The sequence below is a fragment of the Chrysemys picta genome, chromosome 5 (assembly GCF_011386835.1).
Source record: "Chrysemys picta bellii isolate R12L10 chromosome 5, ASM1138683v2, whole genome shotgun sequence".
In the NCBI taxonomy this organism is placed as follows: domain Eukaryota; kingdom Metazoa; phylum Chordata; order Testudines; family Emydidae; genus Chrysemys; species Chrysemys picta.
In genome coordinates, this window is record NC_088795.1 from 11396404 (window position 1) to 11415357 (window position 18954).

Consider the following 18954-nt stretch of genomic DNA (forward strand, 5'->3'; position numbering starts at 1 on the left):
CAATGCAGCCAGGATACATGTGGGACTCTGGCCAGGAGATTTAGAACAGGAGACTTATTTGGAGCGGGGGGGGGGGAACCTTTTTTGTATCGGGGCCACAAGCACTGAGGAGTTCAAATCACTTAAGTCCCATTTTCAAAAGTCTTTTAGGAGCTGATGCCATTCATGTAACTCTGACATGGCAGTGGTCTAGAGAGGAATGGGCACAAGGATGGGACTTGGGAGGTCCTGAATTATAATCCCTGCTTGACCACTAGGTCATTTTGGGCAAATCACTGCACCTCTCCCTTCTCCATCTGGGAACTGGGGCTAAACCCCCTCCCTCCGAAAGCTCTTGGCAGAATTAGCTAACCTCTGTAATGGGCGACGTAGTGCTACTTGATAGTCACTGAAGGCCTAACCCCAGCAGGAATTTGGGTGTATGTGAAATGCAGGAGAAGGCCTGGCTAGCTCCTTCTTGTACTGTACTGCATTGACACAGGAGCATTTTGCAGTACCTTGTTTATACTTTTCTTCATGGGGCTGTTGCCTGGTCTGATGCTGCCACCCACAGACATATCCTGGTAATGGAGTGTGGCCAGCACTCTGAATCACATCAAGGAGTGATCAAAAGTTCTTCCCAGCTCATGGATGTTTGGTGGCTCCCAATGAGATGAATTTGGTGGGTCCCTCCCTCCCATGCCCTGCCCTGCCCTAGACTGTTAGTGTTCTGGAGCTCTTTGTCTCACTGTGTGTTTGTACAGTGCCTAGCCCCATAGAGTCTTGGTCTCACCTTGGGTGTCCATCCCTCAGCAGGGTCCAAAATTACCTCACTGCTCATGAACTTTCCCCGTCTTGTGCTCTCCCTTGGTCCTATAGAGCGTTGTGTGGGCAAACTTCCCTCAGTTCCTTCTCAACTGCCTTTGGCCTGAGACAGAACCTTAGCAGAGTCAGAGTTCAATGTTCCTTATCTATATCTTTCTTTGTTTCTCCATTAATAGTGTAGGTCATAAAGTTTCCATTAGGGTTAATACTCCCATTCTTTTCTAAATAGAGCTAGAATGGACCCTGAAAGGTCATTGAGTCCAGCCCCCTGCCTTCACTAGCAGGACCAAATACTGATTTTTGCCCCAGATCCTTAAATGGCCCCCTCAAGGATTGAACTCACAACCCAGGGTTTAGCAGGCCAATGCTCAAACCACTGAGCTATCCCTCCCCCACAGCATATACTGAAACCTCTGTATTGTTTGTGAAATGGAATTCTTGTTTCCCAGCCAGCCCTACAGGGGACCTGGTTCTTCCCCCCCACGCCGCTTTTCCTAACCTAGCTTTGCAAGGCCTTGTCCTTGTGACTGGGAGCTCGGGGCTGCCATGCTCTGGCAGCATACGCAGCCTTCCTCACCAAGGAGTTCCTAGTGTAGCTCAGATGCTGGGATCACTGAAATCCCAAGCCATGATTAGCCCAGCTCGGCTCTGTGCCCTACAGCCGTCCATAGGAGAACCCTGAACACTTTATTAGCCACCACAAGCAGCATCCCCGGCGGTTCTTTGATTATCCAGCAAGTATTTTGATGAGGTCGGGGAGGGGAGGAGAATCAACTTTACAACAGGACTTCCTGAATAGGCAGATGTATGATCACGTGAATTAAATATGTGCTGTTCTCACCCTATGGTTGCTGTGCTGATATAGATTCAGTTCCGTAGCAAAACACAGACCGTTCCAAACTGGGGGCTGTGTGATTGACTGCAGCGTGCTCAATATGCAGACCAGAATCCTCCTCTTCCTCCACTTCTCTGGTTCAGACATAGTGCTTTACTAGACAGCCGGGGGAGGCTGTGAGAGGAGACAGGAACTCTGCTTTTCCATCATTAACCACGAGCTAGTAAAATGTGACAGTAATCCATTAACGGGGGCTGGTTTAACCTTGTCGTTTCACAGGGCAAAGACACTTGGCGAACACCATTATTAAGGTCTCAGACCAACTGTATTCAGAAGAGAACCTGGTCTCCCATCTCTGCCGGGGGCTATATGTTGAGGCAGGAATGCAATGGTTATGGTGGGTGCCTGTAAGAGTAAATGGGATGAAACAGCTGTGTGTGTTTCTCTAGTCTAGTCTTAGCCACTAATAGTACATAGGCACACTTTGCCCTGAAGCCGCTGTGTTGTGAAGACATACTGAGAGCTCCCAGTCACTGAAGCCACCCAGAGATGTGCAGGATCACACCCAAGTTTTGTTTAGTGCTCACCTCTCGCTGCATATACAAATGAATTCTTCACTTTCTCCTCAAAGCAAGAGTCTTTCACATCCTGCCTCCGGGACCTGCAGTTAGAGCGTTCGTGGGCTCTCCTTAATGCAAGCTCAGCAGATACTCATTGACCTTTGGCGAGTATCTTTCTAAGCAAGCTTCAGCCAACCCTCCCTTAGCAGAGATTAAGCAATGCTTTGTTTTTATTAGGCCAACCCTGTCTTATTATTTGAGCTATACCGCTGCTGCCTGTAACTACAGCTTGGGGTTGACCCAGCTCTAGCATCATTAGCTAGTGAAGCTGGAATTCTAATACCAATGTTGCTACGTAAGAGCGGCCATAGAAAAGCCTAGTTTCCGTGATTTGGCTGGGAAAAGCAAGATATCATCAATATGGAGCAGACTTAGCCAGGGAAGGCACATGTCCTCCAATCATAGAAATGATATGTGCCTTCTGTGGCTAACTCCATTCCACACGGATGATGATCTCTTGCTTTTCTCAGCTGTGGGGGTGGGAAAATGGAGCAGAAGGATAGAGGCGATGTGGGGGGGCTGGCGGGGTGACACGCCCGCCCAGATTTCTGCCTTCCGTTTAGCCCAGAGGTTTGCAAACTGTATTTCGTGCCCCTCTAATTTGAAAACCTCTGGGCTACATGGAAGGCAGGATTCTGTGAGGGCGCACCTGTGCGTGCTCGCCCTGGATGCTAAACTGCCTAGTTACGGCTCTGCTGCTGACCAATGCGGGCTGATCAACTCGCCAACACTGTTAGAAAACAAGATGTGCTGGTCATTCAGCGCTGATCCGTGTCCAGATATTGTAAATGGGAGACAAGTCAGGAGTAAAAGCTGATCATTGAGGCCTGATCAATTTAGTCAACCGCGCAGATGGCAAACAATTGTGGAGTCACTGCTGATGTTTCAGCGCTCATCCGTTTGCAGAGACGGTAAATTGGAATGGAAGTCAGGTATGACAGTTGACCATTGAGGGCTGATCAATTTGCCAACAGTGTTGATGCAAAGAACTGAGACGTCACGGCAACCACGTAGCGACGATCAGGTTGCTGAGATCGTGAATGGGAAACAATGATCAGTGGTCGTTCTGGTCTTCTGCAATGCCAAAGTACTTGGTACCAAGTCTCTAGCTGGCTTAGTCAGTGCCACTTTAGAGGACCTAGATCACTGTCTACCGCTCCTTTCCCCCGATGGTGCCGATCTTCCCAAGCCTGTGCCCTTCGGCTCTTTAGGCTTACTGGTGGTACTGGTATCTGAGGATCCCGCAGTCTTGGGGGTATCTAGTCGAGGTCAGTGGGTACTGAGGTGGTTGACTTGTAGGGGACCTCTTTTTCTTGGTTGATTCCCTACTCAGGCGACTTGTAGTCTGTTTTGAGAGGAATCTAAAGTGGGGGGAGGGATAGCTCAGTGGTTTGAGCATTGGCCTGCTAAACCCAAGGTTGAGAGTTCAATCCTTGAGGGGGCCACTTAGGGCTCTGGGGCAAAATCAGTACTTGGGTCCTGCTAGTGAAGGTAGGGGGCTAGACTCAATGACCTTTCGAGGTCCCTTCCAGTTCTAGGAGATGGGATATCTCCATTTATTTTTCCTCTTTGAAGTCACCAGAGAGTGCTGAGCCAAGGACATTGATGGAATCAGCCTCATCAGGGACTGTTATATAGGGGGAGGGGTCCTGAGGGCTGGTCTAAGTGAACTTTTCATCATGAGGAGTTGTAATTTTAGTTCACAGTTTTTCCTAGCCCTTGATTTTAGTTTGAGGCAAAAAGTGCATTTTTGAGACACGTAACTCTTTGAGGCAGAGAATGCAGCAGGAAGGTCCATCGCTGACTGGAATGGCTTCTCGGCCAGAGACGCAACTTTTAAACCTGGGGGAGATAGGCATACCTTTTTGGGGGGGTGGGGTTCACTTCCTGAGAGGGAAGAAACAAAGAACTAAAGACAGGGAGTTAGCAAACTGTCAATGGCTGCTCAGTCTCCATACTGTCTTGCACTCCAATATATATGGCAATCAGAACAATGTCAGGACGACTTCTTGAATATGTGCTTGTCCCTTGACTGAGAGAGGCATGGTTATTTTGCATCACTTAAAGGCAAACCAAGCTGGCTAGTTAAAGTGACAGACCCTCCAAGATATGGTACAGTTCCATTTGTTTTAGTTAAGGATGTGATAGGGTATTATATATTCTGGGTCAATAGGCTGAAGAATTCATAGTGCAGCCAAGTGTACTTTAAAATGACTACTCAAACATGCATAAAGCTTCACACAACCTGAAAACCTTTCACAGAAACTCTCCTTTTTGTCAATACGGCCCAGGACTCCACTCTGCCATGGCCTTTGATCCTTACTCCTCTTCCCCAGACTTCAATGAGTTAGAGTATAAAGGGATTGCAGGAGCAAACTCTCTTCCTAACTCCTTATTTTAGGATAGTTTCAACTCAACCCATACATGAACTGTTACCCAGGAGGTCGTAAATACATACAAGAGAATTTTAAAATGTTTATAATATAACCAGCCAACTATCTGCATTCACTTGTCTAAATCTTACTTGTTTGGCTTATGATATACTGCCCTGGTCTATGAAAGCATCTTGGGAGAATCCAAGAGAAACTTCATTCTTACAAACTGCTAAACAGCTCAAAAAACTGAACCTTCACCATCCTCAAGTTAACTTGATGAGCTACGAAACCAGTACCTTGGAGAGCACCCTTTTAATCTATCCAGCCAGACTGGTGTTTTAAGCCACTCTGCTTCAAATGAGCAGTAAAATACACAATTAAAAACAAGACAAGAGAATGAAGTGAATGAATACTCAATGGACATATCTATTTTTATTACCAAAACATGAAATTTATGCATTGCGTATTAATTTTGCTCTTTTAAAATCTATTCTCTTATCTACTCTGCATAAGAGCCAATAAATTACATAAATCAGTTGTATTTTCATTTCTTTACTCAAGAATACAACGGAATCATTTATGATGATCTGGTAGCACATTTAATCTTTCGGATGAGTGGTGGTTGGTTGTTTTTTTAAAAATATTGAGAAGTTCGGCTTAGAAATGCTACCATATTGCTGCAGGTTTCTATGCAATTCCCTCCTCATTGTTAGCATAATGGTGCAGTTTCCTTGGGTTTCTTCGCTGAGGTACAGACTGCGGTGTAGCCATTTCAGGCGTCAAGGCACACAACACTGTTCAGTTCCATTTGTTTTAGTACACTTGAACCGGAAGCTACTGGGTGTGTACAATCCCCAACTCACCTGCTCCCCCTCCCCCCTCCAACATAGCCACTTATTTTAAAGGAACCTATGAGTTCTGATTAGCTCCATGCTGAATGTAGAAGCAATGATTCCATTCAACAGATGTTAAACCAAATACATATGTATTTAATCACCTTAGAGTTCCAAAGAAACATTAAAATGATAGACAAATGCACAGAACTTCTGTAAACGACAATGAACTAAGGCAGTAGCATTGTCACCCTCATGCTTTAAACAGTGTCTAAAGCGGCTTCTAAACGGTTAGAAGTTGGGATACTTTTGTTTAACTTAACAGTGATTTTTGTTTCACCTATGATGGTTTCCAAACACTTCACTTCAGAAAACCAGAACATTATTTCCCCATTTGCTTCCGTAAGTGGATGTTTTACTTTGTAGGTCAACAGCATTAGTTTAATTTTGTATTACAATGCAACCTCTAATTTTCTCACGGTGACACTAAAGCACTATTAGTCTTCCTCTTCCCCATCCTCTTCTTCATCTTCATCAGCTTGGTCTCCAGATTCAATATCATCCTCATCTTCCACCTGAAATAAAAATCAGGGATTTCTTTTGAGACAAGCAACATTTGAGAGAAGTGTGAGCCAGAGATCAAACCAATTTCAAAGTAATGAAAAACAAGCCTAAAGCAAACCTAAAATTACCATACAAATTGCATTTATATCAGTATTTCAACTTCTAGGCACCAACCATCATGGATCACCACACTGCTCCCGACATCAAAGCTAAGATATCAACTCCAGAGATCAGCGGGTTTTATTTGACTCCATCCTGGGAAGAGGAAAACTGTTGTCTGGAGTGAAAGCCAGAGATCTGGACACAGAACTTCTCAGAGTTGTCACTTATTTCCTGTGCCCTGGGGTAAGTCTTCCTCCATGCCTCAGTTTCTCCACCAGTAAAATGAGACTACCTACCATACTGATTGCTGAGACTTAATGTCTGTGCAGTACTTGGAAACCCTCCGAATGAAGCCACTAAGTGTGACGACCTCTTTCGTAACTCGATGACCCACAAACTTTCCACGGAAAGTTGAATGGATCCTCTCTATTTAAACTTGGCCCAATGTTTGTAGAAATATTGAACAGAAACGTTTCCACACATTTCTTTCAAAACTGACTTGAGTTAGGACATTGCAAACCGGTGTAGCATGGCCAAGAGGGGTATTATGTGCTACCGAAAGGCTAGTCCTAGGAGAGCCATAGGATTTAGAGACACACATGAAGTACTTGTGTTCAAATAGGAAATCTAACCACAAGTCACCTGGCCAACCACCTAAGCAGCACAGTGACAATTACATGTGATCTGATGTGCAAGCCCAGCTGTAAATTATGGTGGGGTTTGTTAGAAGCCATGCGCCCTGAAAGGGACCAATCTAACATGTGCACTTGGTGGATTACTATCCGGTGGTATCGCATATAGCGCTGGGACGTACCCACTCGCAGATGAAGGACAGAATAGCCAGGTGTGGTTTTGAAAGACAGCTTTTAACCCGGACAGGTTTCTGCACCCAAGAGCTATCTGGACCTATTTGCTAGCAAGCATGCGATGGCAACATGCTGAAAGCTACTAGCGGTTATTCCTGTCCATGAGCCTCCCTGATTATGGTTCTAATAGAGCAGGGAACCTTTGAGAAGTGGCATGCCAAGTCTTCAGTAATTTAAGGTTTCGGGTGCCAGTAATAAATTTTACATTTACAGGGGTCCCCCGACAGAATCCCAGACTGGCAGTGGGCTGAGTGGGGCCAGCGGCAGGGACCCCAGCTGGTGGGGGGCCGCCAGACGGAACCCCAGACATGCAGCGGGCTGAGCGGCTCATCCCACTGCCGGCCCGGGGTTCCGTCCGCCGACCCCTGCCAGCTGGGGTCCTGGCTGCCGGCCCCGCTCAGCCCGCTGCCGGCCTGAATAGACGGAACCCCTGGCCAGCAGCGGGCTGAGTGGGGCCAGCAGCCGGGACTCCGGCTGGCAGGGGGCCAGCAGCCAGAACCCTACACCGGCAGCTGGCTGAGGGGGCCAGAACCCCAGACTGGCGGCCGGCTGAGCGAGCTGACGGTCTGGAGTTCTGGCCGCCGGCTCCTCCCAGCCGGGGTCCTGGCTGTTGGCCCTGCTCAGCCCGCTGCCGGCCTAGGATTCCGTTCACCCAGTCAGGCAGCAGGCTGAGCAGGGCCGGCAGCCGGAACCCCGGCTGGCAGAAGCGTGCCAGTAAAAATCGTTACCGACCCGTTATAGAACATGCTTGTGAGGAGAAGACAAAAAGATGGGCCTTGCAATGTCTCCAGATGGGTAACAAAATCCAGGCTCTGGAGGACCAAGAAGAGCGCGAGTTTCAAAGCCGAGAGTGTCCCTGTTTATAACTGTGGCGATGTGACAAGCAATCAGGTCCGAAGCCACTGGGCTACGTATGTTAAAACCAACTCATTAAATTCCACATGTAAGATCGCTGGAAGCCAGTGCCAAATGTAGGGCACTTCTACTCCACTTAATAAGCAGGCTGCAGCTTTCTGAGTTGTAGCTTTTTAATGGTCCCAGGGTGGTAGCTCTATGGAGAATGCAATACAGCCAGCAAACCTCAAGGTGAAACAGGCAGGCAGGGTTGTGGCAAGGTCCCTGCATGGAGAGATGGTCACATGCTCATTGTACCAGGTGCATATGGGGGGCATAAACACCTACTTTTGGCCCAGTTGATACCCAGTTTAGCCCACGATCTAACTGCATCCCTAAGCTGTGCACCTGCTTTACTTATGGCAAATAGGGGATACGTCTGTAAGTTCAGCCAACTCCCACAACCACTAGCCTATACAATGTGGACACTGGGAGCGACTGTAGGCAAAGGGAGTAGCTATTGGGCCCTCGGTAACAGCTCACTCCAAGCCCTGGATGTTGTAACTTACTTCACTGAACACTTATCTTACCGGTTGCCCAAGTTCCTTGAGCTTGTTCTTTAGTGCAAATATTTTCTGATCCTGATCCGCGAGAAGTACCAGGAGGTCGTCCTGTTCTTTTTTCGATTCTGACACTTCTTGTTGGAGCTTGCTCTTCTCATCTTGCAAGACAGCAGCTGTACTGTTGCTTGAGTCCAGATGCTGCTTTAGCAATGCTTTTTCCTCAGAAAGCGCTTTAACTTCACTCTGGCAACAGTCACAAACATAGGAAAGTCACTAACATCCCACGCAGTCAGTTCATTCAAGTCACTCAAGCGACCATTTGTGACAGCTCAACATTCCTGCCTCTACTTGCCTGGAGCTTCAATTCTACAACCCCCACACTTGCGGTGTCTGTCCCCTGTTAGCCGTCAGGTCATGTGTAGAGGTTTATGAATCTGCTACTGCCTTCAAGCTAAGAGCTGGTCCTGTAGCTAAAGCAGCAGGAGCCCATGTTTTCAGATCCAGAGAGTGGAGATTAAATAATACTTTGTTTTAAGACGGCTGCTTGGGTCACAGAACTCATCACTGGTCACAACTCCCAAAGGGAAGAACTGCAGGTAGCTGAACCAAGTTGGACCTGCCGCGTTAATCATGGTTGGTACACAACGTACCATGGCCCAGTACCCAGTCTGAGCGGGAGAATTGCAGGATTCCACCCCAACGAGGTAAAGACACGAGGCTTCATACCTGGGGGGTGGGGGTGGTGAACTCTGGAGACTAGAGAAAGGGGTCAAAGGTGCATCTAGCATTTACGAGTCACACTCAAGTCCTGGCTGCAATCTCCACGTCAATCCAGGCAGGACTGCTATTACAACTACAACCCCGGCCGTTTAACACAGCTTACAGGTGACCTGGACAACACTTTCAAGTTGGGTTTTGCTTTATGATATTTAAAGAAGACTTGACAGGTACGCACGCACGCACCATTTTATTCTAGAAAGTTCAGGAGCACCAAGCCCCATCTACCCCAATTTTTCTGATTGCCTCAGAAGAAACATTTTAAGCAGACAAGGTTAGTGCTCAAACATTAGAGGCCCAAGAGCGTTAAATCTTCAATAAAGGCTTGCTCTCCGCTCATCACTGAAGTTTAAAACTCCCGTTTTCTTAACATGTATTTAACATCAACTAAAAATGCCTTTCCTATCCTCAATTGTTTAACTTTCATTTTGACTCTTGAGATCACTTCTCAAGCTCTCCAGACCAAATCTGTCAGGGCAGACAAGAGCCGGATTTCTAATGTTAAAACTCAACAGGAAAAAACTTAAGATTTTTTGATATAGTAAAAGAAAGTCAATTCCCAAAAACTCGAAGCACCCCCAAAAGTCTTCCCCACCCTTGCAGGTCACTTTTAATACTGAAGCACTTCACGAAATCGTGACCATACTGAAAACTGTGTATTCAGGTATTTCAGGTTTTGTGTTTCACCAATGACCAACCTTCAATTCTTTTATCTCTTGCAACAATCTGCCCTCCAATTCACTGTTCTTTGTTGCTATTACAGCAGCGCTGTCGCCCAGAGCAGGAACTGAAGCTGTATTCTGTGGAATAGATATTCAATGCCAGGAACAGTTAGTGTTTCAATCATACACACAGTGGTCAATGTAATTTTCACTCATCCAATTGTAGACTTCTTCCCACCATATAGCCAACGTGCCGGAACTGCGTGTGCTCAGACAAAATCAAAGACAGGTCCATGCTCTGAGGGGCTCTATACACTGTCAGACAGATGGACAGCTCACAAATGGGAACTTGCATATGATAGCACTTAAAACAGCAACAGGTTTCTGTACAGCCATGATAAGGGCTTCTGAGATGCAGGCTGGTTGGCATTCCATAAGCACATCCCACAGAGCAGACAGGCCAGGCAGCCATTTTGTTTCTGGCACCAGGCGCTAGCCAGGGCGCTAGGAAGAGCAGGCATTGCTGACAGGAGTTTTTCAGCTCTGAGTTTTTCCCATATGTATGGCTCTCTTGGGAGGAGAGGAAAGAAAAGCTGTTACTGGGGGAAACAAAGGATAACAACACCTAATCACTCAACGATTCCCTGTTCTGTTAATTCCCTCTGGGGCATCAGGCATTGGCCACTGTCAGAAGACAGGATACTGGGCTAGACGGACCATTGCTCTGACCCAGTATGGCCGTTCTTATGTTCTTAAAACTCCTGTATGGTGCTGATGCTGTCAGGTCAGATGTGTACAGGGAGAGCTGTAATGGGCAGCACACTGCCACGGTCACCACTGTGCAGAATGAACAAATGTTGAGTGAGATGAACTAGAGCAGCTGGGATTTTGGTTGCTGAGGAGACGGTTTAAAATTCCCAAATATCCAGCTTCTCTCCCAACAAATTTAAATAAGCCTCATTTTGGTTACTCCCATAAATGACTCTTCTATTACTCCTTACAATGGCAGAAGTAACAGACACTAGTAAGGCGAAGAACTGCCTGAAAGCAGATTCTTCCTTGAGGAAGCCAACTATCACAAGCCACCTCCAGACCCGATTACTGCAGAAGCATAAGACAGCCGTTTAAGTGGACACTTATGTTGTGCTCAGGTACTGGATATCATATGATGCAGTTCCTTTAGTTGTAAATTGTCTGGTTAATGCTTCCCTTACAGTAAGTGTATAAGCTTTGCCAGGAAACTACAGACAATGATAGATTCTTGTATATCAGTGTGATCTCTAAACTCAGGGTCTAAAATTCATCTCTTAAAGTTCTAAGTAACTACATGGTTAATACAACAGCAGGGCAGGCAAAGTGGGAACAGTGGCCCCAGTCTGTAAAACCTCCCAACTCTCCTGGAGTTTTGGCAGTTTCCCATGTAGAAGATTTGCTGGTGAAGCCCTATATGATGACCAATTACTTTTTCCAAAGCCAACGAATTGTCAGTTAAATGTAAGTATTACACTGTTGTGCCTGCTAGTCTTTTTAAATCTCATTCATAATTACATGTCCACTTTTCTTACACATTTTAAATCATTATTGCCCACTCAATTGTGTAACAAGATTACATCCATTAAACCACACTTAAGTGTCGTATGGTGCAGGCAACAGATTCAGGAATAGACACACTGATGACACTTTTTCTGACCTTGTTATGTACAGTATGAGTTTAAAATATTACACCACTTTCCCCTGGCTTCTTAAATGATACAAGTGTGCAATGGTGTAACACATGCACTGGTTCTGTGAAAGCATATTCCTCCAGCTCTTATTAGGTATCAACTGATAACTGACTGTTATTTATCTCATCAGTATATTGACTGAAATGAGAGGAAAATACGGACTCAGCATTTCACTGAAGTTCGTGGAGTTACATCAAGGAAGTGTAAAGAAATATATAATGAATTGTGCCAGATAAATGTATATTAAATAATGTTAGAGAAGTGTGTGTGTGTATTTGCGTGTGTGTATAATCAACAGTCTTAAGAACATGTAAAAGGGAACTTTTCTGCTTTCTGCACGTGTCTTGTTGACACAGCTTTCAAAGGTTGTAAAAAATCAGAAAGTTGGTTTGTGTCTTATCTACAGTGGATTCTTGGACTGTGTAGATAACAGGGCAAAGCAAACCCGATAAATGTGTGATTTACCAGCCACATGCAAACCTCCCTAGGAAAACCGATTAGAGAGGATGGATATTGACTGAGCAGAACTAGCCAACCCGTAACTCCAAGGCCACAAGAAGCAGATACGTAAGAGTGAGACAGCTGTTGTCAGAAATGAGGGAATACAGGAAAGCAAGGAAAAGACAGCTGGACTGAGTAAGGAGGAAGATAGTGATGGCTAAAAACAGACAGATAAGGAGGTACCAATTAAGGGTTTTAGCAAGAGAAGTAAAAATCTATCAGTTTAAAAGGATTTTGGGTTACTGTGTGAGACACATATTTAGAACAGAATGTTGATAGATATTTAACAATCTGCACCTATGTGATGTTAAGAGACAAGAAATAAAGGAGGGGGTTTGACAACTGAGGATTTACACCAGATCAGACCAGTATGGATGTGATGCCAGAAACAGTCTACCTGTGCCCCAGGAGTGGGCAGTTCATCATTACACTATCCTGCTTTACTGATGCTTTAGGCTTGATTAAGGTGGTGCTATATTGTCCTAAAACTCAACATTAAAGCTTTAAAATAGTTCAGCTTAGTACCTGTGCTTTTCCCCAGCAGTAGGGCTTGGTTCTGAACAGGCCCTGTATTGTTATGAATGACGACAAAGTGAAAAGAGTGAAAAACATTTTTCTACAGTTTAATCAATAGGGCCGGGATCAGGAAAGGCTGCAAGAGTCCTACTGAATTACCATTTGTTGTAGCAGCTCCTGTTTCTCAGACTGAAGTTTAGAGATGTCCGAAGACTGTGACTGTATCTGGATCCTCAAGGCTTCTAGTTCCTGTGTCAAAAACACCCAACAGAATACAGCTGCTTTGAACAGTGACGGTTAAGTAAGGACAAAAGTTCAATTTCTCTTCGGAAGTAAAAGCTACAAATTATGTACCACGTTATTTCAAGCTGGTTATGTGAGGAGTGAGAAGCGTAGGTGGTGGAACTAGGGGTGCTGCTGCACCCCCTGGCTTGAAGTGATTTCCATCAAATGTACAGTTTGGTTCAATGGCTCTCACCACCTCCACTATACAAATTGTTCCAGCACCCCTCGTGAGAGGCATATTTGTCCACCAATACCACTCGTCTAGGCATGCTGACAGAATCCTCAAGAGTACCACCCCAGCACCAGTAATAACCTCATGGAATTTTTAAGTAGCCAAATGTTTGTATGGCGTGCAAAACTTCTTAGTCATCTATTTGAGACTTGTTACATTTTTTTTTAAGCTTATCAGAACACATCTTCATAACTCTCCTGGCTGCTGGCAATTCTACAGGCATCTTAATTTACGTTGCAGAAACCTTCCAATGCAAGTCACCTTAGATAAAGCATTTCTCAATCCAAGACTTGTACCTATTAATGTGCTTTCTAATGGGATAAAATTAATAGTGGGATACTTTTAGGCATCGCAGATTTCTTCATTCGGTCATTTCCTAATATAGGTGCTCTTTTCCCCGGTGGAAAGGGCTCAGAACACTCTATATTTATAATGCATATCGGGATTTAAGTGATGTTTTCTGTTATGCAACTGCAAATAGGCAGTCAGGCATCTTCAGAATTTCTGTGCAAGTTTCTCCAATGCCTTAATTCACCTCAACACAAAAGTTATTCTGATTCTTTTCAGGATTTATGGTCTCGATGCTCCAGGATTACTAAGAGCAGCTCATAAAGTCACACACTTCGGAACCAATCTTACCAGTCAATGGAAACTTGGCCTACAACCATCTCCCCATCCTCTGCTACTACTAGCCATAACAGGCAGCCTTGCCCAATGGATGACCGCACACAATTACTCCCAAGTTACAAACAAAGGAAGTTTGGACTGTCAAAGCATCAAGAACTCACCCTATGTAGTTCATTAGCATGCTCCAATCCAGCAGTTATCTGTGAGGATTGCTCAGTTCTTCCTGTTTCTGACTGCAAAGACTTCTGCAACACGAGAAAAAGCAACCATGAAACTAGATTTACTAAGTGTTATCTCACGGCTAAAAGGGTTCCTCACCTGTATCTAGAGGAATTCTTTGAGACAGATCTCACACTTTCACACCCATGGTGGATACAGTGACAGCACAGCCTGCATCTGTGGAAACCTCTAGTAAGCAGTACCCATCATAAGGCCCTCTGCCCCTCACTGATCCACACACAGCGTGAAAGCATACCAACCTCCTCCTTTCCTTCCGCAGCCGCCTCCCCAAAGCCCAGCTGGATGACTGGCACTTGGAGGAGAGAGAGAGTGGGTAGGGTGTGCAATGTGCATCTCAAATGTGGTTACCACCAAGTGACATGCATTAGTTCTTTGAGTGGTCTCTGCACATGCCCACTCATGGACTTGGGCAAGCGGTGTCCTCTCAGGAAGGTGGATCACGACTACTAGAAATACCACTCTGCTACCCTGAGCATCATACTTAGGGACTAGTGTGTGGCTGCCTACAGTGACTCAAAAGCGCGAGTTCTAACCTCAGGGCAGACTGTTAGGAAGCCAGGCACAAACCCTAACTTGGTCGTGTGTTCTATACTTCGATCTCACCAACCAGTTATCACGGGTGAACTCCTCAGGCTCTCAATCAGCCTTAACATGGAGTCACACGGCATTTATAATACATTCTTCACTCCCCTCCTCAAACCCATCCCTATATCATTCCCTAGGACGTCCTCCTGCTCCACCACTGCCTCTGGAGCAACAACAGTGGCATTCATTTACCGCCCATTTGGGCCAATTTAGTTCTATATGGCCGGGAGCCCCACCCACAGCGATGGCAGATCACTGGCCTTTCCTTTTCAGAAAGGGTTTTAAGCCCTAGGCTCCCTTGGCTTTTTTCCTTTTTAATTCAAAGTTGCGGTTAGGTTTATTTCCAATCCCCTCTACCCGCTTAACCTGGGTAAGACGGGAACTTCCCTTCCCCTGCGATTTGCACCCTCCAATGGTCCGTTGATTCAACAGATTAGCAGTTTCTGCAGCCTCTAAAACTGTGGATTTTTTTTTAGTCACATGCTGCCTTTACCTCATCTGTAATACCCCTAACCACTGCTCCTGGGCTGTCAGATCAAACCGTTTTCCATAATCACCTTCAACCCTCACCCCGTTATCCATTTTCTCAGAAACGACATTTTATGTACAGATTCAACATAACATTATCAAACATTCTGAGGTTTCTGTACTTTATTCCATTGGTCTCTGGGATAATCTGAAATCTTTAAAATACATTTTCTTTAAATGTCTTGTACACCTTAGCGTCTCCCTCCTCCATATCGGTCAAACCTGGTCTCAGACTCCTGGCGCAGACAAGTTCCCAAATGAATTTTACAAAAAGCTCTCTGAAACTTTAACACCTAGCTTACTGAATATGTTCAATGAGACCAAGAGAAAGCAGACTCTCCCACCTACTCTAGGAGAAGATGTGATTTCAGTTATTCCTAAACCTGGGAAAGACCTTGGACTAAGTAGTAATTACAGGCCAATTTCTTTAATCAATTGTGACGCTAAGATTTTAGCTAAAGCTCTTGCTGTGCGACTGGAAAAAGGTTCTCACACACATTGTGAATTTATTACACAAACAAATCAGATAAGTGTTCTTTATGGCTCAGATAATTTGCGTCAACTAATGGATATTATTTCCGCTTTGAGAGATTCTAAAGAACCCTTTGCTGTCATTTCTTTAGATGCCGAAAGGGCCTTTGACCACATAGCCTGGGACTATCTTTTTCAGGTGTTAGCAAAATTTTTATTTGATAAACAATGTATGGCGTGCATTAAGCTTTTCTACACTAATCCAGCTTCCGGGGTAGTTACCAATGGTATTGTTTTTGTCCCTTTTCCATTACCCACTGGTATGCGACAGGGCTGCCCCTTTCTCCTCTTCTGTTTGATTTACCTCTAGAACCTTTAGCCATCGCTATCTGAGCAAATCAGCATATTCATGGTAGCAAGGTGGGCCAAACAGAGCACAAAAGTATACTCTACGCGGATGATGCTCTTGTGTTTGTAGCTAAGCCCAAGGTCAGCATTCCTAACCTTCTATCCACTATTATTAATTTTGGACTCCTCTCAGGACATACAATTAGTTGGGGGTAAATCAGAAATCTTAGACATTAACAAATATGCCCACAAAGGTCTTTTATCAGACTGGGATTTTTAATGGCAATCTTCTTAAATGAAATATTTAGACATCCCTAAGATAAATATAGAACCAATTATTGCCCAAAGGGCTAACAAATTGTGGAGATGGAGTTTGATAATCCTCAGTTTGTGGGGTAAAATTAATACGCAGAAAATGAACGTCCTTCCCAGAATTTTGTATGTCCTGGGGGGGGGGGGGGGGTCCTCTAGTTCTAGTCCTCAAACTTATTTTAAGAAATTCAATAATATTTTCAGAACATTCCTCTGGGGCGTAGGTAAGAAACCTAGACTGGCCCCGAAAAATTACAGCTCCCCCTATTTCTGGGACGATTCCGTTTTCCCAAAGTGGAAATGATCATATTTCCTTTTTGTTAAACCAGGCACCTTTGTGGCTATTAGGCCCTATACAGACCCTATCTTGGATTCAGATTGAATGAGAACTGGTAAACCACCTCCCCCTTTCAGGCATTGTAGGATCAAATTATTGTAGATTTGATGGCTCCAGAGCTCCCCCAATAACAGCTGTGAGGCAAGCTTGGTCAACCTTGGCTAGAAAGTTCTGCTTCCATTCATTCTTCTATGCAGAGGCTGTCCTATGGAGAATTCGTATCCTTAAAACCAGCGGCAAAACCTTGATGTGGAGGGATTGGATGGACAGAGGAATTATGCCCGTGTTGCAGCTCACGGACACTGATAAATTTACACCATTTGTAGATTTTTAGCAAGAATTTTGCTTGCCCTGCTCTGGAGCATGGAAATATCTCCAGTTAAAAGAATTTACTTACAAATGCATCTGGCCCAAAGGCACTGGGAGCTCCAGAACCTTTAAATCCAGGAAGTTTCCTCCAAAATAATTACTCGGCCAGTGGTAGCCTTTTACCATTTTCTGGCCCCCCACAACTGCCAAAGATTGATAATTTGAGAGTTGCTTGGAATAGAAATTTGGATATACAACTACCTCCAACCCAATGGAATACAATTAGATCTGTGATAAGGAGTCCCGGGGTACAACCTGGAACTGTGGGACCACTGTGCCCATATCATATCATAAGGGTGGGTGCGTATCATACCGCGCATCACAATCATATCACAGTGGTGAACACGGGGATCCCAAGGTGCTATTCTGAGATATAGAGTATTACAATCTAGTGTTAAAAAACAACTATAGACCTGAGACTACAGCTTATTCACCAAAAGACACTTTTTTGAATATATTGGTCCCCACATAGGCTAATGGTAACAGGCCTTATCAATGCTGACCGTTGTTGGAAATGTAGCACCAAGGGAAGTACATTAGCTCGTATGTTTTGGGAGTGCCTCGTATCAAGAGTTTCTGGTATCAGGTGGGTCAAAGGACCAATTTGATATTGGATACTAAACTGGAGCCCTCTTGCTTAAGTTTCATTCTTGGATATATTCCTGATACCTGGAGATTACCTGGAAGGACCAGAGGAGGGATTTATCCAGGTGAGTTTGGCTGGAATACACCTAACAACACTGGAAGGGTGATCTTGCCACTGTCAGACTGGGTGGGAGGTTTCCAGTACAACTCAAGAGACTGTTCATTCTCTGCACTAGCTGATGGAATTAGAGGTGGATTGTCTCTCTGGATCCACAATAGCATTTGTACTAATGGGATTATCACCAGGTGCGTCTTCCTCCTCCTTCAGAACTGGGGCACAAGTGGGCTGGAGGGGAGGGGTTTGGTTTCTTTTGAGACTTTTGAAAGTCCGAATCCCTGCTGTCCTTATGAGATCAGGGAGACGGCCAACACTGCTGTGCCAACCAGGCCAGTATGTCACACGCAGGCCAGTAGCCAGAATGGTATCTACATTAGCACAAATAGTGGCAAATTTTATGCGGCTGGATCTGCTCCATATAAGACCACATGTAACCTAGTCTCCATGTAATCAGTTCATACTTTTCTTAGAACGGTTAGGCCCTCCTTATCTGTGTAACCAGTTTAGTGGGTCCTCCACTCCTTCCATCCAGCCCTCTGTCCAGAAGGATGCCCACATTCTGTTGGTACCACACTGCCTGCATGTCCTTGGGGCATTATCTCAACTGTTGAATTAGTACAGAGTAACTGGCTAGATTTTTCCCTTGAGTGCACGGATACAAACCATTTGACAGTGTGGTAGGTTTGGATACACAAACTCTCACCCCCAGTTTGAGGCAGAAAAACTCTGTGCAGACAACTCAAGCCATGTTGGCTGTAATCATAGGTTAACTGGTTATAACAAACCATTGTCTTTCTAGTGTTGACAGCGAAGGATTTCTAGCCTCAGGAAGGTAATATTTTTAAGTAGCTCTGCAACTGTGAACTGAAAGCCCGTCCGAACCAGTCACTTCTTACCATGTTTTCAATCACAGAATCCTTTTCTCTCAGCTGTCCCTGTAACACTTCATGCTTATTTTTCAATTCTTCTATCTCCTGTCGCAATTTGCTGATTTCTTCCGGCTGAATGCCATTCATCTGAAGCATATCGCTGTGGGAACTGTGATGCTGATTGTCCTTTCCTAATGGCCAGATATTTGAAAATTAGTATTAAACTTAAGAATAGCACAGTTTTTGTTTACACATTTACTACATTCACACAAGGTATCTTCTACAGGCATTTGCTTTCCCCCATAAAGAAACGGAATTACAAATTATTCAAGATTAAAAGATTATATTCTACTGTGTTCAAAAATCTACCCCCAAACACACGTGTATGAACTTCAGAAACACCATTCCTTAAAAAAAAAAAAAAAAAAAGCATGTGTGGTTGTTTCTGCTCATTTAAGTCAACCAATGAAAG

At 44.8% G+C, this 18954-nt stretch overlaps 1 protein-coding gene across 3 annotated transcripts in view; it reads right to left on the reverse strand.

The window, feature by feature from the left end:
* Positions 1–5036: 5036 nt before the first annotated feature.
* Positions 5037–18954, reverse strand: part of USO1 (USO1 vesicle transport factor) — a 67127-nt gene continuing 53209 nt past the window's right edge. For all 3 annotated transcript variants that reach the window (XM_065597451.1, XM_065597452.1, XM_065597453.1), the window contains 6 exons: positions 18510–18673; positions 13882–13965; positions 12736–12825; positions 9872–9973; positions 8424–8639; positions 5037–6042 (listed from right to left, as the gene is read on the reverse strand). In XM_065597451.1, the coding sequence (XP_065453523.1) occupies positions 5965–6042; positions 8424–8639; positions 9872–9973; positions 12736–12825; positions 13882–13965; positions 18510–18673 (734 nt within the window). In that variant the 3' untranslated portion in view covers positions 5037–5964. The remainder of the gene's footprint in view (positions 6043–8423; positions 8640–9871; positions 9974–12735; positions 12826–13881; positions 13966–18509; positions 18674–18954) is intronic.